Here is a 27,357-nt window from a genome sequence, read left to right as displayed (position 1 = left end):
CACGAGACTGGAGTCAGAATGGCTCCACATCCCTGTCGATACCTTCCAGAACCTCATTGACCCTATTCCTGCACGTCTGGTAGCGGGCCGCGCTGCAAAAGGTGGTTATTCAGGCTTTTCATAAATACAGGTCCGTTTTGGGGACTAGAAAATGAACCATGAATGCCGTTTGAGAAACTTCCTTCCTATTAGTCATTACGTTACAGTAACTTCAATTTTGTCTTCCTCTGCAGATAGTGCTACAGATGCTACCATAGATTCCAATGAGTCACAGGTCATCAGAAACTTAACATGCCCGGACAAACTTAACATTGGATCGGCATGCCCATCGTTGCTTTCATTTCACTTCCCGACTGTTTATTTGGGGAATGCTGCTGCTAGAAACGTATGAAGCAAACGGAACTTTATTTGACTTGATAATATTTTATAAGGACTTTATAATATCCCTTTCAAAAAAATTTATTTTCCGTATGAATCACCATTTGTATTGATACAAATGTCAACGATTTTGTATGTAAATGCTTCAGGAATGAATGAAGGTGCAACCTTCAGACTTTGTAGCGAGCAGCTAGGAAAAGCCTGACTCTTCGCACTTGTCTTTCTGCTTTTATCTATCACAATCCAAGTACCGTGGGCTGTAGCTGTAAATGATTTCATTTGTAAGCTTATTTTGAGTTACTTAAGTGTTACTCTCCTGCCAGTACACCGGATCACTTGTTTACTTCATTATTAATTTATTACCAGCTCTATTTTTCAGCATTTCTAGCAGGAGAGACTCAACTCTTCGATGTGGCACCGATCTGCCATTGGCGTGATTTCATTACTGATTTGCACTGTCATTTTTACTTATTGTGTGCTTGGAAACTGCTATCATTCAGGAAAGTTGTCTGAGTTTTTCAGATCAATCGTACAGCGTAGGGCGATTACCAAATCACAATATGCAGAGCACATTTTTCAAAAATTCATTCGATCCATATCGTCTGTTGCGCCGGTCCCCGCACCAATCTGAGATTGCAGTCTTCGTCCTGCTACAAACATTTCGGATTATATGAGTTGGCAGAGGTGGAAGCCAACTCATAACTGAAAAGAAACATTCATATCTACACTCTGCAACCCAGCTTCAGGTGTGCCGTGGAATATTATTTTAATCTACTTATTCCTGATACCGACAGTTACACTTCCGCAATTTAGATCGCTTTTATTTGGCACGTAAACTGGAAGTGGTTGGTGGCAAGACACGGAGAGTGGTAATTCACTTGCAATTGTGTGTCATGGCTACCTCGCTCGTCAGAGCTACGGGGCGAATTGTGTCGTTAAGAACTATTAAAGTACGTTAAAGGATGTTTAGTAAAGCGCATTGGCCTGTATGGGCAGTTCCATCTCATTTCGAACAGCAGGAAACTCTAAAACTTTGTGGAGGTTCAATTTTCTGTCATCTAAAATAAACTCTAAGTTAGTATTTTTTGTAAACTCGCAACTGTGATGAAAAAGTTTTTACGGGTTTTTTAAGGGTCAAAGTTATCGTAATTTAATAAAATGATGCGATTCTGAGAGTCGTAGCTCAGAAAGTTCAGTAGTGGACTCAGTATAAAGGTAGGGTTCTACGAGAGTAACATTACAATGTCTGAAGCATGAATGTATCGAATTTGCAACGAAAGTAGTAGATACATGTAACACATATAAGACGGCCGGAGTGGCCGAGCGGTTCTAGGCGCTACAGTCTGGAGCCGCGCGGCCCCTACGGCCGCAGGTTCGAATCCTGCCTCGGGCATGGATGTGTGTGATGTCCTTTGGTTAGTTAGGTTTAAGTAGTTCTAAGTTCTGGGAGACTGATGACCACAGCAGTTAAGTCCCATAGTGCTCAGAGCCATTTGAACCATTTTAAGACATATATAATTGACGGAATTACATAGTTTATTTCACAATACGAGTAAAAAAAAGTAAGACGTTTGCTTTTCCTGGATGGAAATTGGTTTAAAGGCACTCACTGTCTTGTTGTGTTAGCCGGCCGGTGTGGCCGTGCGGTTAAAGGCGCTTCAGTCTGGAACCGCGTGACCGCTACGGTCGCAGGTTCGAATCCTGCCTCGGGCATGGATGTGTGTGATGTCCTTAGGTTAGTTAGGTTTAATTAGTTCTAAGTTCTAGGCGACTGATGCCCTCAGAAGTTAAGTCGCATAGTGCTCAGAGCCATTTTCTTGTTGTGTTATTTCATTGTTAGTGCTTTGTTCAACCTCCGTTATTCCTAATTACCTCAGATATTGTCTTCGACATTGATTCTGTTAGGCATTGTAGTTCTTGCAGTGAAATTGTCGCTCACTCTTATCGTATCACTCTTTTCAGCTCACATACAACTTTAAATTCGCTTCCATTGCGATAAACTGTCTTGGAAGCATTTCCGAAAGGTTTTCCTTGGGTCTCAAATCCGGGCTATGTGCAGGCCAGTGCAAGATGTCGATATCCTTAGCTTCAAACCACTTTTTGGTTGTAGCGGAAACATGTTATGTTGTGTTGTGTTATGTTAACCGGGGACCTAGAAACGACGGAGAGGCTCCGTCCCCGCCGCAGACCCAGTGGTCCGCAACTCCACGACGACTACCGCAGTCCACTTCACCCCTCCGCCGCCCCACACCGAACCAGGGTTATTGTGCGGTTCGGTCTCCGGTGGACCCCTCAGGGAATGTCTCACACCAGACTAGCGTAGCCCCTATGTTTGCGTGGCAGAGTAATCGTGGTGTACGCGTGCATGGAGGACTTGTTTGCGCAGCAATCGCCGACATAGTGTAGCTGAGGCGGAATAAGGAGAACCAGCCCGCATTTACCGAGGCAGATGGAAAACCACCTAAAAACCATCCACAGACTGGTCGGCTCACCGGACCTCGACACAAATCCGCCGGGCGGATTCGTGCCGGGGACCGGCGCTCCTTGCCGCCCGGAAATAGTGGAAACATATTCAGTTGCATTATCTTGTTGAAACGATAGCCTACTCTTTCCTCCCCTTTCGTCCGTCAATTCTGTTTATAGTATATCAGTATATATGTTAAGAGTTCATTCTAGTGTTCAGTCAAGCAATGCATAAATTACGTTTAGCGCAGTAAGCCGCCCAAAATCATAACATTTCGAGAATCAAAATTTCTGCTCATTCTTACCTGCTGATCTGTTCTCAGATTATACCAATAATACTGCCCATTTAAATTAAATATCTTCTCATCGATGAACATCACTCTATCATATTCCGAAGACCATGACATATGTTTTTCAGCAAACTTCAGTGTAGCCTGTTTCTGTTTATTTGTTAGTGTGGATTTCTCCAGTCGTCTCTTGAATGCAAGATGTTTTTCAAGTGACAAAATTTGTCATACAAGTCTGGCTGTACTAGCAACTCTATATTAGCAACAATTTGAGAAGAATAATGATCTGTGGCGGTTGCTTTGCCTAGAAACAACCTTTTCTATGTCCGAGATATTTTTCTACTTTGCTCATATTTTTCGTTCTGTTCATATCGTGTGACCAATCTAACGAAATTAACTTCATCGATTCAACTTCTTGGCGATTGTTGCTATTCCACCACATGATAACGGTTTTTCACTTTGCATTGTAACAATCATTGTTTACGTACACAACACGCACTGTCACTTATTTCGTCTGTTTCCTACCAGCACTAAAGGCACGTACGCAGGCACTAACACCGCACTGAGCCGACTGCCTCTATACCGACTTGCACCCTTTACCACCTGAATTGTTGACGCCTTGTGATAATTATATTGCACTACTGACATCGAATGCGATACTATTTGACTGCATTTTTGGGTATACTATATTTGATACTGTTCCATATAGATTGTGTACAACTACTACTACTGACAATGTTAATTTTTCTGCAAGTATCCATGCCTTTATACTGATTTCCTCTAGTGTATTCAGAGTAAAATTCTTAAATAAAATTCAAAATATTATACAGTTTTAGCTGGCATTCACGCGGTATGTTTAGAACTTAAATTCGGTGTTAATTTTCATTACTTTCATATTTTCTCTGAAAAATAACATTTTAAATGGAATAAAAATTATGCCATGTTATTCATCATTTGATTTAAAAATAATATTAGCAGACTTTTTTGATGCTATCTTCAATGAAGAGCTGTTGGAAAAAAACGTAGAAACAGCGGCAACATCCATGAATCGTGACGAGGTCGTTGTCGGTCGCCTGCTGCTTATGTTTCACAGCAGCCCATCGCTACTCAAACACAGCGTAAATATTTATCATTTAACTGTTTTCTTCCACATTTCAAACAAGGGGCTCCAAAAATCTTAAAACTGAATTCCATGTGTAACAAAAAGAGGTTCAAGTCTGCTTTAGTTTATTCTTTATGAAAATTATGTTTATGTGTAATACACGAATACAAGATTTTTTAAAAAAATATATTAATTATTGTTATATTTTTGTTATATAACTCATCAGGCACAGACGTTCAACTACACAATGAATCGTAGTTCACCGTAATCCAATTTAGTATTCTTGAGTTATGCGGCCGACATATTGCCGCAATCGAAAAATTACGCAATATTTACGCAATTGCGCTGCGATCGCAGATTCGAATCCTGCCTCGGGCATGCGTGTGTGTGATGTCGTTAGGTTAGTTAGGTTTAAGTAGTTCTAAGTTCAAGGGGACTGATGACCTCAGATGTTGAGTTCCGTAGTGCTCGGAGCCATTTACGCAATTGTGACTCGAAAACTAATAAATATTAAAAGATACCTTTGTAAAAGTTGTTTTACAGTAACTGACACATGTAAAGATATTAATGATTAAAAAAATACGAGGTCAGTTTTTTCGTTCAATTTGGAAGCGCTGCGTGAACATATTAGATTACTGTGTTCATGAACATAAGTTTGATGGACTGAAGCCACTGATAGTAAGACTGACCTCAATTAATTTATTTGTAGTGTGTGAACAATGTAGCTCTTTGATATGCGTTGGAACCAGTATACTGAGGTAAACATTTCAGCTTGGTTCGAGTGCAGTTCTCACTGTCAATGGTCCAGCAGCAATCACTACTAAATTTCGAAGGAAAGACCGACGCCAGACTTAATCGGGCACGGAAATAATTCGATGGTGCAAGTTGAAAATTCACGCCAAACTGGGACTCGAACACGGATCTCCCGCTAAACTCGAGCGACTGCCTTAACCACCTTCTCCTCCTCCTCTTCTTCTTCTTCTTCTTCTTCTTCTTCTTTACAAACCCACGAATTGACGACTGGTGCGCTTGACCACTGGGCTTTTATTATATTATTACTGATAGAGCACTTCATGCTAGTTACATGTTCACATGCCACTGCGAGGGAAGAACATTTTTCAAACGCTTTTCTTTAAACCAGAGACAGATTTTTTACTCATCAGCAAGAAATTTCTTTTTCCTTCTTCAGAAAATTACATCAAAATTTAAACAGGAACAAAAGTACGTAGAAACTGAGTTTATGTTGCAGTTATCATGTCGGTTATCTGGATACGTTTTCTTCTCGCGCTTCTAGTGCCCACAGTACGTTCACCTACTAGCTAACAGCGAGTCCTGTATTCGGCTAAGAGATTCGTACCGTGTTGAGGATCCACACTGAAGTTAACAAGGCAGTCACGCCTACAGATATACTACACTGAAGAAACTGGTATAGGCATGCGTATTCAAATACAGAGACATGTAAACAGGCAGAATACAGCGCAGTGGTCGGCAACGCCTGTAGAAGACAACAAGTGTCTGGCGCAGGTGTTACATCGGTTACTGCTATCATAATGGCAGGTTATCAAGATTTGAGTCAGTTTGAACGTGGTGTTGTAGTCGGCGCACGAGCGATGGGACACAGCATCTTAGAGGTAGCTATGAAATGGGCATTTTCCTGTATCATCATTACTCGAGTGTTCCGGTAAAACATCAACCCTCCGACATCGCTGTGGCCGGAAAAAGATCCTACAAGAACGGGACCAACAACGACTAAAAAATATCATTCAACGTGACAGAAGTGCAACCGTTCCGCAAATTGCTGCAGATTTCAGTGCTGGGCCGTCAACAAGTCTCAGCGTGCGAATCATTCAACGAAACATCATCGATCTACATCTACATCTACATTTATAGTCCGCAAGCCACCCAACGGTGGGTGGCGGAGGGCACTTTACGTGCCACTGTCATTACCTCCCTTTTCTGTTCCAGTCGCGTATGATTCGCGGGAAGAACGACTGTCTGAAAGCCTCCGTGCGCGCTCGAATCTCTCTAATTTTACATTCGTGATCTCCTCGGGAGGTGTAAGTAGGGGGAAGCAATATATTCGATACCTCATCCAGAAACACACCCTCTCGAAATCTGGCGAGCAAGCTACTCCGCGATGCAGAGCGCCTCTCTTGCAGCGTCTGCCACTTGAGTTTGCTAAACATCTCCGTAACGCTACCACGCTTACCAAATAACCCTGTGACGAAACGCGCCACTCTTCTTTGGATCTTCTCTATCTCCTCCGTCAACCCGATCTGGTACGGATCCCACACTGTTGAGCAATACTCAAGTATAGGTCGAACGAGTTTTTTGTAAGTCACCTCCTTTGTTGATGGACTACATTTTCTAAGGACTCTCCCAATGAATCTCAACCTGGTACCCGCCTTACCAACAATTAATTTGATATGATCATTCCACTTCAAATCGTTCCGCACGCATACTCCCAGATATTTTACAGAAGTAACTGCTACCAGTGTTTGTTCCGCTATCATATAATCATACAATAAAGGATCCTTCTTTCTATGTATTCGCAATACATTACATTTGTCTATGTTAAGGGTCAGTTGCCACTCCCTTCACCAAGTGCCTATCCGCTGCAGATCTTACTGCATTTCGCTACAAATTTCTAATGCTGCAACTTCTCTGTATACTACAGCATCATCCGCGAAAAGCCGCATGGAACTTCCGACACTATCTACTAGGTCATTTATATATATTGTGAAAAGCAATGGTCCCATAACACTCCCCTGTGGCACGCCAGAGGTTACTTTAACGTCTGTAGACGTCTCTCCATTGATAACAACATGCTGTGTTCTGTTTGCTAAAAACTCTTCAATCCAGCCACACAGCTGGTCTGATATTCCGTAGGCTCTTCCTTTGTTTATCAGGCGACAGTGCGGAGCTGTATCGAACGCCTTCCGGAAGTCAAGGAAAATAGCATCTACCTGGGAGCCTGTCTCTAATATTTTCTGGGTCTCATGAACAAATAAAGCGAGTTGGGTCTCAGACGATCGCTGTTTCCGGAATCCATGTTGATTCCTACAGAGTAGATTCTGGGTTACCAAAAACGACATGATACTCGAGCAAAGGGCCTTCGGAGCAGAAGGTCCACTCGGTTACCCTTGATGGCTGCACGACAAATATTTACGCCTCACCTGGGCCTGTTAAAATCGACATTGGACTGTTGATGACTGGAAACATGTTACCTGGCCGGACGCGTCTCGCTTCAAATGGTATCGAGCGCATACATGTGTACGGGTATTGAGACAACCTCACGAATCTATGGACCCTGCATGTCAGCAGGAGATCGTTCAAGCTGGTGGAGGCTCTGTAATGGTGTGCGGGGCAGCAGTTGGAGTGATATTGGACCCCTGATACGTCAAGATACGACTCTGACAGGATGACACGTACGTAAGTATCCTGTCTGATCGCCTGCATCCATTCATGCCCACTGTGCATTCGGACGGACTTGGGCAATTGAAGCAGGACAATGCGACACCGTACACCTCCAGGATTGCTACAGAGTGGCTCCCGGAACACTCTACTGAGTTTAAACATTTCCGCTGGCCACCAAACGCCCCAGACATGAACATATTGAGCGCATCTGGGATGCCTTGTGAACGTACTGTTCATGCCCAGTCGTAGTCTTACGGATTTTTGGGCAGCCCTGCAGGATTAATGGTGTCAATTCCCCCCAGCATTATTTCAGACATTAGTTGAGTCCGTGTCACGTCTTCACGTCTTGCTGTGACAAATGGTTCAAATGGCTCTGAGCACAATGGGACTTAACAGCTGTGGTCATCAGTCCCCTAGAACTTAGAACTACTTAAACCTGACTAACCTAAGGACATCACACACATCCATGCCCGAGGCAGGATTCGAACCTGCGACCGTAGCAGTCGCGCTTGCTGCGACACTTCTCCGTGCTCGCGGGGTCCCTACACGATATTAGGCAGCTGTACCTGTTACTTTGGCTCTTCAGTGTATATACTGCGCGTCTCCCCTAAGATTCGTCGCTCACATTTTTTTGGTGTTTCATCAGATATCTGCAGTTTATTTTTCGCTCTGTACAGCTGCAGTCAGCCCAAACAAGCAGACTGCTGATAGACAAATGCCAGACTGAGACTCGAAGTTGGATGCTCTGTTTCTCTAGAAAAGTTGTCTTAACCATCTCGGCCATCCGGACACTCTTCCCGTCTGACAGCACACATAAACAGGGTCTTTCTCCTAACAGCCATAGCATTTTCTCTGGTGTTGCAGCAGATATTCGCAATTTCGTTTTTGCATTGCGTAGTTGGAGTCAGCCCAAACATGTGCTCGTCACTTCTTTCATGCGACACCCATTTTGGACAGAAACCGTCGGTTTGTTTCCCGTTACAAACAAAATGATTTTTCAAAGCTGTATTTTACGTGTCCATTCGATAGATTAGTCTATTGTGATATTTGTTTTATCGATGCGTATTAACAGCGACAATAAAACTCGAAGAATAAACAGCAAACCAGCAGCGACTCACTAACGCTGCATGCTTGAAGGTAGCAGGCAGCGCGGGCCAGGTCCGTGGTGTCGCTTCAGGAGTACTGGTTACTTTTCATGTTTCACTGTCCCTATTAACACCTATCGATAAACAGATATCACACTAGACGAATCTGGGATCGCTGTATCGAATGGGCTTGTAAAAGTCCCCTTTAAAAATCATTTTGTTTGTAACAAGAAACAAACAGTCGGTTTCTGTCAAAAATGGATGTCCCATGAGGGAAGTGACGAGCACTTGCTTGGGCTGACTCCAGCTACGCAATGCAAAACGAAATTGCAAATATCTGCTGCAACACCAGAGAAAATGCGACTGTATATGTAGGTTGTGTCTGTGCTGTAGGGTGGGAAGCGTGTTCGAATGGCCGAGGCGACTGAGGCAACCATTGCAGAGAAGCAGAGCTTTCAACTTCTAGTCTCAGTCTGGCACATACACACATCAAAAAAAAGTTTCGCATCACCCCGTTCCCAGAACTCTTGGAGATAGACGTTGACTGTGGATATTGTATCACAGACACAGTCCCTTTAACTGTTCACAGATGACACTAAAATCGCCCAAAGATGTAAACAACAGTGCATGAGCAGCGGGTATGAGACGGAAGAGGTCCGACAGCCGATCAGTTCCAGTTATTCCACAAGGAAGGAGGTACACGTCTCTTGTGGTTTGTAGTTCAACCATGCCTAGACGACCAATACCGCTGTTCGATCGCGTCCGCATTGTTACTTTGTGCCAGGAAGGACTCTCAACAAGGCATGTGTCCAGGTGTCTCATAGTGAACCAAAGTGATGTTGTTCGGACATGGAGGAGATACAGAGAGACAGGAACTGTCGATGACATTCCTCGCTCAGGCCGCCCAATGGCTACTACTGCAGTAGATGACCACTACCTACGGATTATGGCTTGGAGGAACCCTGAGAGCAGAGCTACTATGTTCAATAGTGTTTTTCGTGCAGCCACAGGACGTCGTGTTACGACTCGAACTGTGCGCAATAGGCTGCATGATGCGCAACTTCACTCCGACGTTCAAGGCGAGGTCCATCTTTGCAACCAAGACACCATGCAGCGCGGTGCAGATGGGCCCAACAACATGCCGAATGGACCGCTCAGGATTGGCATCACGTGTTCTTCACCGATGAGTGTCGCATGTGCCTTCAACCAGAACCAGACAATCGTCGGAGACGTGTTTGGAGGCAACCCGATCAGGCTGAACGTCTTAGATTCACTACCTAGATAGTGCAGCAAGGTGAAGGTTCTCTGCTGTTTTGGGGTGGCATTATATGGGGCCGACGTATGCCACTGGTGGTCATGGAAGGCGCCGTAACGGCTGTACGATACGTGGATGCCATCCTCCGACCGATAGTGGAACCATATCGGCAGCATACTGTCGAGGTATTTGTCTTCATGGACGACATTTCGCGGCCCCATCGTCCACATCTTGTGAATGACTTTCTACAGGATAACGTTATCGCTCGACTAGAGTGGCCACCATGTTCTCCAAACATGAACCCTATCGAACATGCCTGGGATCGATTGAAAAGGGCTGTTTAAAGACGACGTGAGCCACCAACCACTCTGAGGGATCTACGCCGAATGGCCGTTTAGGAGTCGGACAATCTGGACCATCAGTGCCTTGAACTTTTGCATAGTATGCCACAACGCATACAGGCATGTATCAATGCAAGAGGACGCGCTACTGGGTATTAGAGGTACCGGTGTGTGTAGCAATCTGAACCACCAGCTCTGAAGGTATCGCTGTATGGTGGTACAACATGCAATGTATGATTTTCATGAGCAATAAAAAGGGTGGAAGTGATTGTTATGTTGATCTCTATTCAAATTTTCTGTACTGTTTCCGGAACTCTCGGAACCGAGGTGATACAAAACATTTTTTGACGTGTGTATTTTCAACTCTCGCCGTTTCATTGCCGTAATGCTCTGTGTGAGTAAAAGCGGTTATTTCCTTCCTATTCTCATGACCGTATGTAATGATAATAATTTTAATTACTTCAGATCACAACGTAAGAAGTAAACCGGGTTTCGTATGCAAGACCAGCTGGACGCAATTTGCTTCTCCAGGCTTGGCCAAGCACGCCTGCATGCAGTACACGTGACACCTACATCTACATCTACATCTACATCTACATTTATACTCCGCAAGCCACCCAACGGCGTGTGGCGGAGGGCACTTTACGTGCAACTGTCATTACCTCCCTTTTCTGTTCCAGTCGCGTATGGTTCGCGGGAAGAACGACTGTCTGAAAGCCTCCGTGCGCGCTCGAATCTCTCTAATTTTACATTCGTGATCTCCTCGGGAGGTATAAGTAGGGGGAAGCAATATATTCGATACCTCATCCAGAAACAGACCCTCTCGAAATCTGGCGAGCAAGCTACACCGCGATGCAGAGCGCCTCTCTTGCAGAGTCTGCCACTTGAGTTTGCTAAACATCTCCGTAACGCTATCACGGTTACCAAATAACCCTGTGAGGAAACGCGCCGCTCTTCTTTGGATCTTCTCTATCTCTTTCGTCAACCCGATCTGGTACGAATCCCACACTGATGAGCAATACACAAGTATAGGTCGAACGAGTGTTTTGTAAGCCACCTCCTTTGTTGATGGACTACATTTTCTAAGGACTCTCCCAATGAATCTCAACCTGGTACCCGCCTTACCAACAATTAATTTTATATGATCATTCCACTTCAAATCGTTCCGCACGCATACTCCCAGATATTTTACAGAAGTAACTGCCACCAGTGTTTGTTCCGCTATCATGTAATCATACAATAAAGGATCCCTCTTTCACCTCGTCAGTAGCGCCGATGATAGCGGTCAATAGAATGATAGGGAGCTTTCCAACGCCCATAATGGAAGAACCCAGAGTACAATTTAGAATGATAGTCAAACACTGAGACGATCACACTGTAACATTGCATGAGTACGTCCAATATAGTCAGATAGACTTTGCGTCACGTGAGTGTAGGGGAGTCGAAACAAGTAATGACCCATGATGTCATTTCAACTTGAGATTTTTTTATATACGTAATTCATTTATGAATTTTATTGATTATATGCAGAGTAAAGAATTTAATTATGTACAACATATAATAGGTAATTAGTTTTAATGATATAGATATAAATATGTTTTGACATAGCAAATCACCTTGTGGCATTATGCATGATATGTTTTCTCTATGTAAGAACAAAAACTTCCGTGTTACTCGAGTGCGTGATCAAGTAGTATGCGAGTGCGGATCTTCTGTAACTTTCATGAATGGGCATAGAATTGTTAATTTACAACCCGCAGTTGATTTAAAAATTATTCTAGGAAACCACGGCCCGACTTTGGTGCAAACAAATCGCGCACGAATTCTCAAATATGCGCGCGGAGTTTAAGATACGCGGCTGGATATCGGGCGTTATCGTCGCAATTTACGCAATTTACCGCAGTTTACGGACATTAGCTTGATAATAACTATCAAACACTTATATGAGCGGCATAGTAATCGTCTTGATGCTTAAAGCAAACGAGAAGCTCTTTACTGTCGGGATTCGACATCATTGCATAGTCAGCTTGTTGATACGCTGCTTAGAAACTCATAAACGGACAGTGATAAAATTATCGAAACGATCTTTTAAGTATCAATCACCACTACACACACATCAGAAACTAATTACTCTAACTGTGAGTGACCCAGAAAATATTAGATACAGGCTCCCAGGTAGATGCCATTTTCCTTGACTTCCGGAAGGCGTTCGATACAGTTCCGCACTGTCGCCTGATAAACAAAGTACGAGCCTACGGAATATGAGAGCAACTGTGTGGCTGGATTGAAGAGTGTTTAGGAAACAGAACACAGCATGTTGTTCTCAGTGGAGAGACGTCTACAGACGTTAAAGTAACCTCTGGCGTGCCACAGGGGAGTGTTATTGGACCATTGCTTTTCACAATATGTATAAATTGTAAGTAGGCTGTTTAGGTTTTTTTATTGGTAATGCCACGTAGCGCTCTGTATGAAAATCACTGGCTGTGCTGTGTGCAGTCTGTGGCTGGTTTGCATTGTTGTTTGCTATTGTAGTGTTGGGCAGCTGGATGTTAACAGCGCGTAGCGTTGCGCAGTTGGAGGTGAGCCGCCAGCAGTGGTGGATGCGGGGAGAGAGATGGCGGAGTTTTGAGAGCGGATGATCTGGACGTGTGTCCATCAGAGACAGTAAATTTGTAAGACTGGATGTCATGAACTGATATATAATGACTTTTGAACACTATTAAGGTAAATACATTGTTTGTTCTTTATCAAAATCTTTCATTTGCTAACTATACCTATCAGTAGTTAGTCCCTTTAGTAGTTAGAATCTTTTATTTAGCTATTAGTTGTGGCTCTCGCTGCATTGCTGTAGTTCGAGTAACGAAGATTTTTTCGAGGTAAGTGATTCATGAAAGGTATAAGTTATTGTCAGTCAGGGCCATTCTTTTGTAGGAACTTTTGAAACTCAGATTGCGTTGCCCTAAAAATATTGTGTGTCAGTTTAAGCACAGTCGTTTATAATTTTTCTAAGGGGACGTTTCAAAATGACATAGTAGATAGTATCGGAAGTTCCATGCGGCTTTTCGCAGATGATGCTGTAGTATACAGAGAAGTTGCAGCATTAGAAAATTGCAGCGAAATGCAGGAAGATCTGCAGCGGATAGGCACTTGGTACTGGGAGTGGCAACTGACCCTTAACATAGACAAATGTAATGTATTGCGAGTACATAGAAAGAAGGATCCTTTATTGTATGATTATATGATAGCGGAACAAACACTGGTAGCGGTTACTTCTGTAAAATATATGGGAGTATGCGTACGGAACGATTTGAAGTGGAATGATCATATAAAATTAATTGTTGGTAAGGCGGGTGAGTCCTTAGAAAATGTAGTCCATCAACAAAGGAGGTGGCATACAAAACACTCGTTCGACCTATACTTGAGTATTGCTCATCAATGTGGGATCCGTACCAGGTCGGGTTGACAAAGGAGATATAGAATATCCAAAGAAGAGCGGCGCGTTTCGTCGAGGGGTTATTGGTAAGCGTGATAGCGTTACGGAGATGTTTAGCAAACTCAAGTGGCAGACGCTGCACGAGAGGCGCTCTGCATCGCGGTGTAGCTTGTTCGCCAGGTTTCGAGAGGGTGCGTTTCTGGATGAGGTATCTAATATATTGCTTCCCCCTACTTATACCTCCCGAGGAGATCACGAATGTAAAATTAGAGAGATTCGAGCGCGCACGGGGGCTTTCCGGCAGTCGTTCTTCTCGCGAACCATACGCGACTGGAACAGGAAAGGGAGGTAATGACAGTGGCACGTAAAGTGCCCTCCGCCACACACCGTTGGGTGGGTTGTGGAGTGTAAATGTAGATGTAGATGTAGACTTCTGGATTGAATAAACTTCATTCGAGGTTGAAACTTCATCAATGGTGTCGCGGTCATTCAGTTTAGTAGAACGATAGACAGTATTAGCTACGCTACCATTTATAGTTTTAAAAGGAAAAAGAGCACATACCTGTTTTTCTTTTGAGAAATGTTCGTACTTCAGTCATCAGCATTCTTAAAGCAGAGGCACGAGAGACGCTCCCTCACAGCACTACGATATCGTGAACCGATAAACATATGTGCCCCCTTATCACTACATTTTTGCATTGAAAACCCTAAGATATAGCCGCGGTACGAAGAAGGAAGAGGGAAGAGGAAAGATTAGCGAAAGAAACGGAGCAAAGAGAGAAGCGAAGTTCACATCATATCGAGGGGAGCGTCCAAGAGAATATTCCCGATACACATCGCAGAGGGCCTTGCGCACCCAGAATCAATGTAGAACGAAATATAAGGTCAGAGAAGGGCAGACTGAACAGAGCGACAGCAGTAGTGACCCAGCAGTAGCAAAGAGAAAATTCAGCGAGTAGCCTGAGCAGCCTGAGTGCAGTAACGCTCCTCAGCAACACCTGGCGGAGCAATAGGATCTTCAACTACGAGAAGATGGCGATAGACTCTGGTGGACACACAACTGCATGCGAAGCAGAAATAAATGTATAAGGAAAAACAGCATTTATTATTTTGTAGCCGGCCGCTGTGGCCGAGTGGTTCTAGGCGCTTCAGTCCGGAACCGTGCGACTGCTACGGTCGCAGGTTCGAATCCTGCCTCGGGCGTGGACGTGTGTGATGTCCTAGGCTCAGTTAGGTTTAAGTAGTTCTAAGTTCTAGGGGACTGATGACCTCAGATGTTACGTCCCATAGTGCTCAGAGCCATTTGAACTATTTCGAAGCAGAAATTTTCAGTGTTTACTGGAATAACATTGAACAGAGACTGCCTGTCTCTGTCCCAAAAAAGTAAGTTAGAGGCTTTTCCATGAATAGAAGGAACAAGTTACTGATTGGTACTTGTCTCTTCAGCCAAAGAGCAAATGATTATTGTTTGATAGCGAATTATTTCAGTGTTGATGATTTTTGATTTAGGCCAAGAGGCCAGTAGTTGGCAGACCGAGTGGCAGTGAAAGCATATGGCGTTCTGTTGAGGGGTTATGATCTGACTCTTCAGTAACGCAATGTGTCGATACATAGTAATCCAATTGACTAAATGTAATAACTTGCTACTTCAGCAGATCAGTTAAACAAAAATTACCACCTTATTGTATCTGACACCCATCTCAAACAACGTGGTTTGCTCCCTCTCTCGTCCACTGTTAAGGCCGACAAACAAGCTAAATAAACCCATGTTGCCGTTAACGTCCTGATTGTGCCACGCAAATAAGCCAAAAATTGGTGTAGGCGAGGTGTGCTGGAACTCGACACTGTCTCTTTCCCATCCCGTTTCTTTCTACCCCGTTCACCCCAAAATATTCAAGAGCATTACTCGTGGTACCACAAGAAAATGAAATCAATTTGTAAGAACTACGGTATGATCTTAACACACCAAAGACACGAAGAACATTGATCAATTTGTAGATCGTCTGTGATCAACAAATACGTAATTTGAGAATTCTACATTGCAAAGCGCAGTCAGTGAGACTGCGGGATTTTAAAATAACTATGAACCGTTATTTATGTATTCCTTTTATGATTTATGGTTAAGGAAAAAAGACTATTCCTAAATCGTTAAACTGACGTGAAGTGGCAACTTTGACTAACTCGCTGAATAACAGAACACTGTGCTGTGTGACTACATAAAAAACTGAATTTTTGATTTAAAATAGTTGCCTAATAATATATTAATTACCATTAATTGTATTTTCAGTAATTTAGTTACTATATATATTTTTATATAATGTGAAAAAGCTCTGTAATAGCACTTTGGATGGCCTCTCCAAGATGTAACATTCCTAATAGCTATTTAAGGGGGCGATGTAAAAAATTAATTTTTTTGCGATTCGCTTATCAGAGAATCACTTATGTATTTTTGCTAGATTTTCAATCGTCTTCAGTCGAGCCCTTCGGACTTGTCTTTCTCTCTTCTGCTTTCAACATGTAAGATGTCTATTGTAGTAGTCTTAAATTGATTGAATAGTTATAATAATTTTCACATATTGTTAACTAATGTGATTTAGGCATACCTGGCCCGTAATTAGGGAATTTCTTATATGTATGGACTTTGTTTCAGCTAGTCATAATTGCTGTGAAGCGTAAGTTCGATGATGCGATGACTCCGCGCCACCCGCGTGCTATTACGTGAATGTTTACTACGTTCAGTTTAGAACCAGCAGTCTGATTTGTTCTAAACCGAAGTACAATTTTTCTTGCTATGCACCGCGATATATTTCGTCGCATTGTGCTGCATTTTCACACGGTCGCACATCACATTACGTACTTATTGCTATCCAACAGCGAGATCTCCGCTTGTATATGTCTTCAAACACAGAAGGTGGCAATAATACGAGCAGAATCAATATATCTTCTTTTAGCGGTTCAATCTGACGCGGCGTAATACTGCAATATATCACGTAAGTGAGCTGAAATTATTTTGGCAAGATAAATTATTAAACTGCTCGCTAACGAGACACATTACAAGAGCTGCGGCAGGAGTGAGAAAATGACTGATAGCTTTTTTAAATCTGAGATAGGCTTTAAACAAGACTGGCTCCGTAATTGATTCTGCGCGTATTATTTCCACCTTCTGTGTTTGAACACGTGTATACAAGCGGAGATCTCGCTGTTGGATAGCAATAAGTAATGAAAATGCAGCACAATGCGGCGAAATATATCGCAGTGCATAGCAAGAAAAACTGGACTTATATATATATATATATATATATATATATATATATATATATATATATATATATATATATATATATATATTCAGGATGAATAAACAATAGTTCAGGCGCCATTCGGGCGGTTCAAACATAGTTTTGCAACGCTTTTAGTGATTCAAAATGGCGTGGACTATTACCAAGAAGGATATTATTCAAAATGACATTCACTGTAGAAGCCTATGCAGTTATGTACTGAAACTTCCTGGGAGCTTAAAAATGCGTGCCGGACGAAGACTCGAACTCGGAATATTTGTCTTTCGTTGGTAAGTGCTCGACCAAGTGAACTACCCAAGTGCGGCTCAGAATCCCTCCTCGCAGCTATACTTCCCAGCAGTAGCTCGTCTCCTACCTTCCCAACTTCACAGAAGCTCTTCTGGTAGAGCATTTGTCCGCCAGAGGCGAAGGTCCCGAGTTCGGGTCTCGGTCCGGCACACAGTTTTAATATCCCATGAAGTTTCATATCAGGGCACACTCCTCCGCAGAGTGAAAATTTCTTTCCAGTTACGCACTGCTTATGGCTCAGTATGGTCAGAATACTAATCAAAAGAGACTTGCTACCTTGATGGAGGCGACGAGGAGGGCTATGCTGGTGGCGAGGACGATGGTTCCCAGACACAGCATCGCTATCGCCGTCGTCTGCTGGTCATCTGAAAACAAACGAAAGGCACCCACTGTAAGCCCATTACTAGAGCTCCATTTTTATTGAGCAGCATGGCGAAATGTATCATTTGATACAGTGACTTATTCTAGACAACATGCGGGGATGTGCACGGTTCTTTCGTCGTTGGTGGTTAGCTATGACAATCTGAACCCTGTTTCCCACCTTACAGTAGCAGCTCAGGCGGATAGAACTGTCATCTGAAAGCTAATGGAAATAGCAAGGCTTCGACTGTCTCCCTACCTAAAGGCTCCTTCAGGAATATACCCCGAAAAACAACTTCTCCGTTGCAGCTATGAAATAGATTTATTGGGTACCAACTGATTACTAAGAAGAAAAATGGTTCAAATGGCTCTGAGCACTATGGGACTTAACATCTGAGGTCATCAGTCCCCTAGAACTTAGAACTACTTAAACCTAACTAACCTAAGGACATCACACACATCCATGCCCGAGGCAGGAGTCGAACCTGCGACCGTAGCAGTCGCGCGGTTCCGGACTGCGCGCCTAGAACCGCTAGACCACCGCGGCCGGCTACTAAGAAGAGAAACAAACTCTGTAGAGCACTCGATACATTCTAAAACAAATTCTTGAAAACGATATAACCCGATCGCGCCTTGCAACAGTTGTTTATGCAATAAAATAATAGAGTTCTCCACTCACTACTGACTTTCAGAGCCCGCATGCGCCCAGCTATATAGGCTGATAAACAAGTTGCAAATTACGTCGGTAAAATTTCATGTATTAGGTCACCCTAAAATGGAGTCTTGAAGACATAAAGCTTAATTAAAGCTCCTTAATATGAAAAGAAACCACTCAGCAGGCGGTAGGGATACGACAGTAACGATCATTTGAAGCAAAAAAGTCTAGTAAACGTGGGATTTAAAACACACCTTAAGGGCTATTAGCACTGCTACAACTTCGATATTGTGAAAGAAATCACTTATACTGCAAGCTCTTTGCTTTCCATATTTTGAGAGGTAGCGGTATGCACCAAAACATGAAAAAATGTCCAGTAAATATGGGCTCTAAAATGTATACCTTAAGGGCTATGAGCACTTGTTCATCTTCGCTACTGCGAAACACATTTCTTCTATTGTACAACTTTTCTTAGCTCTCAAGGTATACGAGTACATTTTAGGGCCCATGGTTATTAGAACATTTTAGTTGTTTTGGCCCACACCATCTCCTCCCAAAATACGGAAAGCAAAGAGCTTGCGGTGGAAGGGGCTTATTTCCAGTTCGAAGATGGAGTGCTCGCAGCTCTTAAGGTATCCGTTTTACAGACCATCTTTACTAGACTAGTTTGCTTCGTTCCAGTCATATCCCAGAATATTGACCATTCCTCCTGGGACACCCCGTATGTTGAATTACACGACAAACAGTTTATAATGTTTACAGTGTTACGGCTACGCGACAAAATTTGTAATCCGAAATCGAGTGACTAGATTCTTCGTAACTCCACCATTCGGAGGCAGAACGCAAGTAGTAGGGAAATGACGGCGTCACTCCACTTTTGAATCAAGTTGATATGGAAATTAATTAAAGTGATCAATTAATCTCTTCCGCCCCCACCCCTGATGACGTCACGTGTCTTTCTCAGCCTGCACGTTGGCCCTAGCCCCTTCCCTCCTCACTCCCCCTTCCCCAACCTACCATATTGGCGGAAATTTCGAATTTTGGCGAGAATTTCGAATTTTGGCGGGAATTTCTTTGTCCCAGTCCTGTGCTGATATCCCAACCACCCACCTCCCCCACCTGGGGGTTGGTGGGAAATTAAAATTGGCGGTACCCTTTCTGGGACTCGAACCCTGCTCCTCCTGGGCGGAAAGCCAAATTGCAACCCCCTAACACAATTTAATCACCAGAGGCGCTTGGCATTGACGGGAAATTAAAAATCGCGGTGCCACTTCCGGGACTCGAATCCTGATTCCACTCGATGGAAAGCCCAAGTACACCCCCCATAAAACAATTATACCACCAAAGACGCTTGAAATTGGTAGTAGCCAATAGTAACGCTGCATCAGATCACAATGGGGATATAAGGCGGACCCAGCAGCTCTGCAGCCTCAGTTGCAGTCAGTCACCCAGAATGAAGCGCCAGTCGACATCCTCCAGCGCCGTCCAGCCACAACAGCAACAGAATACGAAGAAGCCGCGGAAGAGTAAGTACCCCCTGCTTAATGTCTGTGTTTACCGCCGTGTGAGTGTCTCTGTGCTTCTACCATCGCTTGTAACGGCTTTTGGTCTTTGCTCATCAGCGGATGCGACGTCCTCCAGCCTGTCGGGGTCTGCAACAGCGACGTGTCCCAGCCCGTCGAGACCCGCACCAGCGGCAGCTTCCTGGGATCCTGTCGCACGTCTGGACAGCTTGATTGCGCAGGACAAACAACTGTTATTGTCGGTTGAAGACATCCAGCCAGCCCCTGACTCGCTGAAGTGCACCGGGGGTCCTAATCAGCATGCGCAGGTCGGTACTGGCCTCCTTCATAAGCGCCATCGCAGAATATTCCAGTGATACTGCATGGAAATAGTGAGGATGTAATGGATGAGAAGATACCAATTAAGCCTTGTGCACCACTACTCTTCTCTTCAGTGTACAATTTAACCGATAGTGGTTCGAAACATTTACATATTAGTATAGAAGCAACCACAGACAGAGAGTGGCGTATTGTCATAGAGATCGAGAATGCAGCTGAACATGTTAAAGTGCGGTTTACGGAGGCCGAATGGGGTGAACTCTGTCGTGCAAAAGCGTGTATCAAGCAGCAGTTGAGCCGGCCGGAGTGGCCGTGCGGTTCTACGCGCTGCAGTCGTTCGAATCCTGCCTCGGGCATGGATGTGTGTGATGTCCTTAGGTTAGTTAGGTTTAATTAGTTCTAAGTTCTAGGCGACTGATGACCTGAGAAGCTAAGTCGCATAGTGCTCAGAGTCACTTTTTGAAGCAGCAGTTGACCGCCGAATATCACCCAAGTCGTCGTCCTCCGGACATTTACAGTGGTGCTCTAACGCCATCCATTAGAACAGTTTACAATGACTCTGCATTCTTTGTGAAATCAGGTGACACAACCGCTTATCTACAGCACTCCACCGTCAAAAACTTTTTCGATCTACAGATGGTGCTATCCATTGTGTTGCAAAGATTGAACAGATGGCTGCCTTGTGTTAAAACTGTGTATAGAGACATTGCAGACTAGCTAGGTATGAACAGTGTGCGTGTAGACGACTTCAAACAGTGGGTCAGTATCGCATCGGCGCAAACTAATGTAATGCCAGTAAGTTTAAGTACATGCTGAATTCTGTGCATACCAGAAGGCTTTATTTTCTATATTCTGTATTTGAGTTAAGATAAAGAAAGAACAAATTGATGTAATGCATCCTGAGTATTACTGAATAAAAAAGTATTTAACCGTGTATTTGTTTTTTTATTTATTACGTCTTATTATGTTGCAAATACTGAAGCTATTGCCCCAGTATTTTCAGTGGAAACATGCAACTGCAGAAAGCTATGTCCTTTAACTAAATTCTCCCATTGCACGCCAGTACCTGAAATGGACGGTATCATGGAAAGGGCATAGTGTTCACTATTTTCTATAAAACACATTGCACGCCAGTACCTGACGTAGTAGGTATCATGGCAAGGTGGGGGATGCGTCAAGACTTCGTTGTAAGTAACAGGAACTGTGACGGTGCGCAAGAAGACCGGAACAATAACAATGGCGCACTCCTTCCTGACAATACGGGGTGAGTCCCCTAACATTACCGCTGGATATATTTCGTAAACCACATCAAATACTGACGAATCGATTCCACAGACCGAACGTGAGGAGAGGGGCTAGTGTAATTGGTTAATACAAACCATAAAATAATGCACGGAAGTATGTTTTTTAACACAAACCTACGTTTTTTTATATGGAACCCCGTTAGTTTTGTCAGCACATCTGAACGTATAAACAAATACGTAATCAGTGCCGTTTGTTCCATTGTAAAATGTTAATTACATCCGGAGATATTGTAACCTAAAGTTGACGCTTGAGTACCACTTCTCCGCTGTTCGATCGTGTGTATCGGAGAGCACCGAATAACGTAGGTATCCAAAGGGAACGGTGATGGACCTTAGGTGCAGAAGAGACTGGAACAGCACATTACGTCCACATGCTAACACCTTTTTATTGGTCTTTTTCACTGACGCACATGTGCATTACCATGAGGGGTGAGGTACACGTACATACGTGGTTTCCGTTTTCAATTACGGAGTCGAATAGAGTGTGTCCCGACATGTCAGGACAATAGATGTTCAATGTGGTGGCCATCATTTCCTGCACACAATTGCAATCTCTAGCGTAATGAATGTCGTACACGCCGCTGTACATCTGGTGTAATGTTGTCGCAGGCTGCCACAATATGTTGTTTCATATCCTCTGGGGTTGTAGGCACATCACGGTGCACATTCTCCTTTAACGTACCCCACAGAAAGAAGTCCAGAGGTGTAAGATCAGGAGAACGGGCTGGCCAATTTATGCGTCCTACACGTCCTATGAAACGCCCGTCGAACATCCTGTCAAGGGTCAGCCTAGTGTTCATTGCGAAATGTGCAGGTGCACCATCATGCTGATACCACATACGTCGACACGTTTCCAGTGGGACATTTTCGAGCAACGTTGGCAGATCATTCTGTAGAAACGCGATGTATGTTGCAGCTGTTTGGGCCCCTGCAATGAAGTGAGGACCAATGAGGTGGTCGCCAATGATTCCGCACCATACATTTACAGTCCACGGTCGCTATCGCTCTACCTGTCTGAGCCAGCGAGGATTGTCCACGGACCAGTAATGCATGTTCCGTAGATTCACTGCCCCGTGGTTTGTGAAACCCGCTTCATCGGTAAACAGGTAGAACTGCAACGCATTCTCTGTTAATGCCCATTGACAGAATTGCACTAGATGATTAAAGTCATCAACATGTCCCTGCAGATACTGCTCGCTCGTGTTTGTTACAACACGCAACTGAACGTCGCAGGTTTCAAGTGTCAACTTTAGGTTACAATATCTCCGGATGTAATTAACATTTTACAACGCAACAAACGGCACTGATTACGTATTTGTTTATATGTTCAGATGTACTAACAAAACTAACGGGGTTCCATTTAAAAAAACGTAGGTTTGTGTTAAAAAACATACTTCCGTGCATTATTTTATGGTTTGTATTAACCAATTACACTAGCCCCTCTCCTCACGTTCGGTCTGTGGAATCGGTTCGTCAGTATTTGATGTGGTTTACGAAATACATCCAGCGGTAACCTTAGGTGACTCACCCTGTATACGTGCAATAATTGTAGGTCCATCCAACTGCGGCAAGAAAAATATTCTCATGTCACTGCTAACACATCCGAATTGAGTCCGCTTTGTGCATGTATGTGTAGTTTCAAAAACTGTTTTTCAGCTTAAATACCAACTATTCCAGGACATTTTACAGGGTGTGGATGGTGTGACACACACGACATTCAGTGAGAGCAGTGATATCCATTCACCGGAGAAAGTAAGGCCAAACTTTAGTGTGGTGGTTGCAAGTGACATATCAGCAGTTTTTTTTAGGGTAGGGAGGACAGAAACAAAAGATGTTTGGACACAGACTGAAAATGACATTCACATTGATGAAACAGGCAGCCAGAAAGCAGATTTTAACGTACACAATTCATGCAGACAGCTTCTGTTTGAAACTAGAGATACTCAAAAATTGGCAGGAAAATTAGGTTCATCCAGTTGTAATTCAGCCAGTGCACAAAATCAGTTATCACTGTTGCATCAGAATATCCAAGGACTAAGGGGTAAACTTAATGAGTTGGTTATTTGTGTTGAAGAATTAGAGTTGAGCAAACCAGCTGACATAATCTGCCTCTCTGAACATCATGGTATAGATATGTTTAATGTTACAGGATTCAAGTTAGCTTCTTATTTCTGTAGAGAAAATATGGAGAAAGGAGGAGTTGCCATATTTTTCAGAAACTGTTTTCGTTTCAAGAATACTGATATTAATAAATTTTGCTAAGAGCAACACTTAGAAGCTTGTGCAACAGAAGTAGTATTTAGTAATAAGTCCTTTATAACAGTAGGTATATACAGATCATCTTCAGGAAATTTTAGTAAAAAATAAGGAAATAGTGGTTGCTGGGGATTTTAATGTGGATTTATTGAAAAGCTCTGTTAGTGAACAATTAATGCAGCCAGTAACACTATCATTCAATTTAGTTCCTACTGTGAATTTAGCTACTAGGATACGTAAATGCTCTGAGACTGCTATTGATAATATCTTTGTATACAAATCTAGGGAAAACAGTCATATCACAAAACCAATAGTAAATGGGCTAGCTATCATGACATGCAGCATCTTGTGTTAAATGTTCAATATCTTTATGTCCCCCAGTGAATGTTTGGAGCTGACTATGAAGATCTACATCTACATGTTGAAACTTGTCAGGATAAAAAAAAAACTATTAAATCTGAGTACAGGAGGGTAATAAATTAAGTCAAAAATTGAGAAATTCAGGAAATTGCTCAGACATGAACTGGATAAAGTTGTCTCCACTTTTGAAAACTGTTTTCCCCTAAAGGTAACTCAACTCAAACAGAAGTCAAAAAATAGACTGTGGATTACACAAGCAATAAAGATATCATGTAGGATGTTAGCATTGTAATGTATTACAAGGAATACTGCAAAATATTGAAGCAAGTAATCCAGAAATCGAAGTAGCTTTATTATGAGAAAAAGATAATTACATCAGGTAACAAAATAAAAACTGTATGGGATATAGTGAAGACAGAGTCAGCTGGGGCCAAAAAGGAAAAGGAACAGATAGCTCTAAAAATAAATGAGACTTCGGAAGCAAGCACATGTAGTGTTGCAAACCTCTTAAACAAGTACTTCATTTCAGTTACTGACAGCTTGCGGTTATCAGGTTCGTTGAACAGCGCAATGGAGTATCTGAGACCAGTCTTTAAAAATAACTTCAGTAAAATGGAAATGACACGCAAGTCTCCCAAAGAAGTAGCATCCATCATAAAATCCTTAAAATCTAAGTATGCCAGTGGGTATGATAGCAGATCAACAAAGTTAATCAAAGAGTGCTCATGTGAGTTGAGTTCTATCTTAAGTTATTTGTGTAATCAGTATCCTATCAGCGGAACGTTTCCAGACTAGCTAAAATATGCTGAAGTTAAGCCTCTTTACAAGAAGGGGGATAAAGAGATACCATCAGACTATCGATCAATTTCACTTTTGTCGCCTTTCTCAAAAATATTTGAAAAGTGTGTGTTCAAGGGTCTCCTTAAGCATCTGACTGCAAATAAAATATTGTCCAAGTCACAGTTTGGATTTCTTAAAGGTTCTGACACAGAGAAAGCTATTTACACTTACAATGAGAATGTACTTAATTCATTAGATAATATAGTAGAGGATACTGGTATTTTCTGTAGTCTGTCAAAAGCCTTTGACTATGTGAACCACAGCATTCTCTTAAGTAAATTAGAATATTGTGGTGTCACCGGTAACGTTGCGAAATGGACTGAGTCTTATCTGACAGGATACAAAGGGTGTTGTTGTGAAACACCTGTGCAGTAAGCAATCAGTCTTCATCTGACTGGGAATTAAGTACATGTGGTGTTCTTCAAGGTTCCATCTTGGGTCCATTGCTTTTTCTTGCGTACATTAATTACCTCTCATCTGTTACATTGCCAGGTGCTAAGTTTGTTTTGTTTGCTGCTAGTCAAATTTTCACTGAGATTAATAAGTGGTTTAAAGCTAATTCACTGTCATTAAACTTTGATAAGACCCACTACATGCAGTTCAGAACCTGTAAGAGATTTCCTTTCAGTATGGGTATAACATATGAAGACATGCAGATCGAAGAGGCTGACAGTGTTAAATTTCTGGGATTACAACTCGATAATAAATTCAGTTGGGAAGGACATACCACAGACCTGCTTAACCGCCTAAACAAGGCTGTATTTGCCATGAGAATAGTATCAGATGTAGGAGATATAAATATAAAAAACTTGCATACTTTGTTTACTTTCATTCTATTATGTGATATGGGATCATATTCTGGGGCAATTCATCAAACCGACTAAAAGTTGTTAGGGTGCAAAAGCGTGTGATAAGAATCATTTGTGGTGTAAATTCAAGAATATCTTGTAGAAACCTATTCAAGGAACTTTGTATTCTAACCACTGCTTCTCGGTATATTTATTCCTTAATGAAATTTTTTGCAAGTAGCACATCTCTCTTTCCAAACAATAGCTCAATACTACGAATAAAAACAATCTACATAAAGACCTAAAATCACTTACATTGGTCCAAAAAGAAGTCCAATATTCAGGAATACATATTTTCAATAAACTGCCAGCAACCATTAAAAACTTGGTTTCAGATAAATCACGGTTTAAACAGAGTTTGAAAGACTTTTTGAAAGGCAGCTCCTTCTACTCCATAGATGAATATCTTAACAGAACTGTTAAGCCAGCTTAAGAAAAATTTCTGTTAGATTTCAATTTTGACAACACGTAGTCACAACAGTCAAGATTAGGCATTTTGTGTCCGATACATTTACTAATAGTGCATAACAGTGCTTCATTCTGACAGCGTGTTAATTCTGTAAATATTAGCTGTTTCAGTTTATCACTTTGTATTAACCTATTTCGACTTTCTCCTGAGAAATGATCAAGGTAGTAACTGTCGTATTCAAATGTTTTATGTTATACTTTCTGACATATTCCACACCCACGAGAATCATCTCATTTTTGGGTATATGGAACGAAAATTGAATCTAATCTAATCTAATCATATTTGACGATGTTGCCTGGAAAACCAAGGTCAAATTAGGCGATATTTCTGTTTCTGTCACCATATGGCTGTTGATGTATTTTATTTGAATCAGACATTTTCCAGAATACCAAAACAGCTGGTGAAGATTAATTCAAACCTAATTACAGCATTCAAACAGGTCAATCTGAATATAAAATACATTTACCAGCCACTGCAGGAACCAGCATGCCGTTCAATGAATTTGTAAAGATATGTGAAGATCTCTGGAATCAATCACAGTACGGGTTACTCGTTATTGATAAAACAAGAAAACTGAATGATGGCAGGTACAGACGGAATTTCCAGGAGTTCCTATACATATAGCCAGGCAAAGAGGTGAGTATATCAGTGTACGCATCACCATGGATAAATTCGCACGCATGCAGGGAGCTCAGTTAGATAGGATGGGTGTACATAGACAAAACATTCGCTTGTACGTGGACGCGAAAATTCAAACTGTCGAACATAAAGTTGGAGGTGTAGGCAAGGAACTAGAGACGTATTGTCAAACACTTTTGAGACAGAACAATACACTGAATGATCGGGTTAATGCAATCGAGAAGAAAGTAAATGGTTTAACTGAAGGGGTAATAGCTGTCATTGAGAATAGGACTTGTTATGAACGAGTTAACGCAATTGAAAAGAAAATAGGCAACTTAACTGAAAGGAAGATAGCTGTTACCGAGAAGGGGGAACAGCAGAAGAAGAAGAGCGGATATATAAAACATCACGCTGCACTGAAGTCCCATAAGGTCATCGAGGCACGGAAGGCCGTT

General features: G+C 42.5%; 1 protein-coding gene across 1 annotated transcript in view; it reads right to left on the bottom strand.

The window, feature by feature from the left end:
• The window catches only part of LOC126199006 (uncharacterized), a 362,479-nt gene that overhangs the window by 145,370 nt on the left and 189,752 nt on the right, over positions 1-27,357 (bottom strand). Inside the window, exon 4 of the mRNA XM_049935686.1 lies at positions 17,625-17,713. Coding sequence (XP_049791643.1) covers positions 17,625-17,713 — 89 coding nt within the window. The remainder of the gene's footprint in view (positions 1-17,624; positions 17,714-27,357) is intronic.

Source organism: Schistocerca nitens, chromosome 8 (genome assembly GCF_023898315.1).
Source record: "Schistocerca nitens isolate TAMUIC-IGC-003100 chromosome 8, iqSchNite1.1, whole genome shotgun sequence".
NCBI lineage: Eukaryota > Metazoa > Arthropoda > Insecta > Orthoptera > Acrididae > Schistocerca > Schistocerca nitens.
Note: the sequence above shows the minus strand (reverse complement) of the source record. Positions and strands in the feature narration are given on the sequence as shown.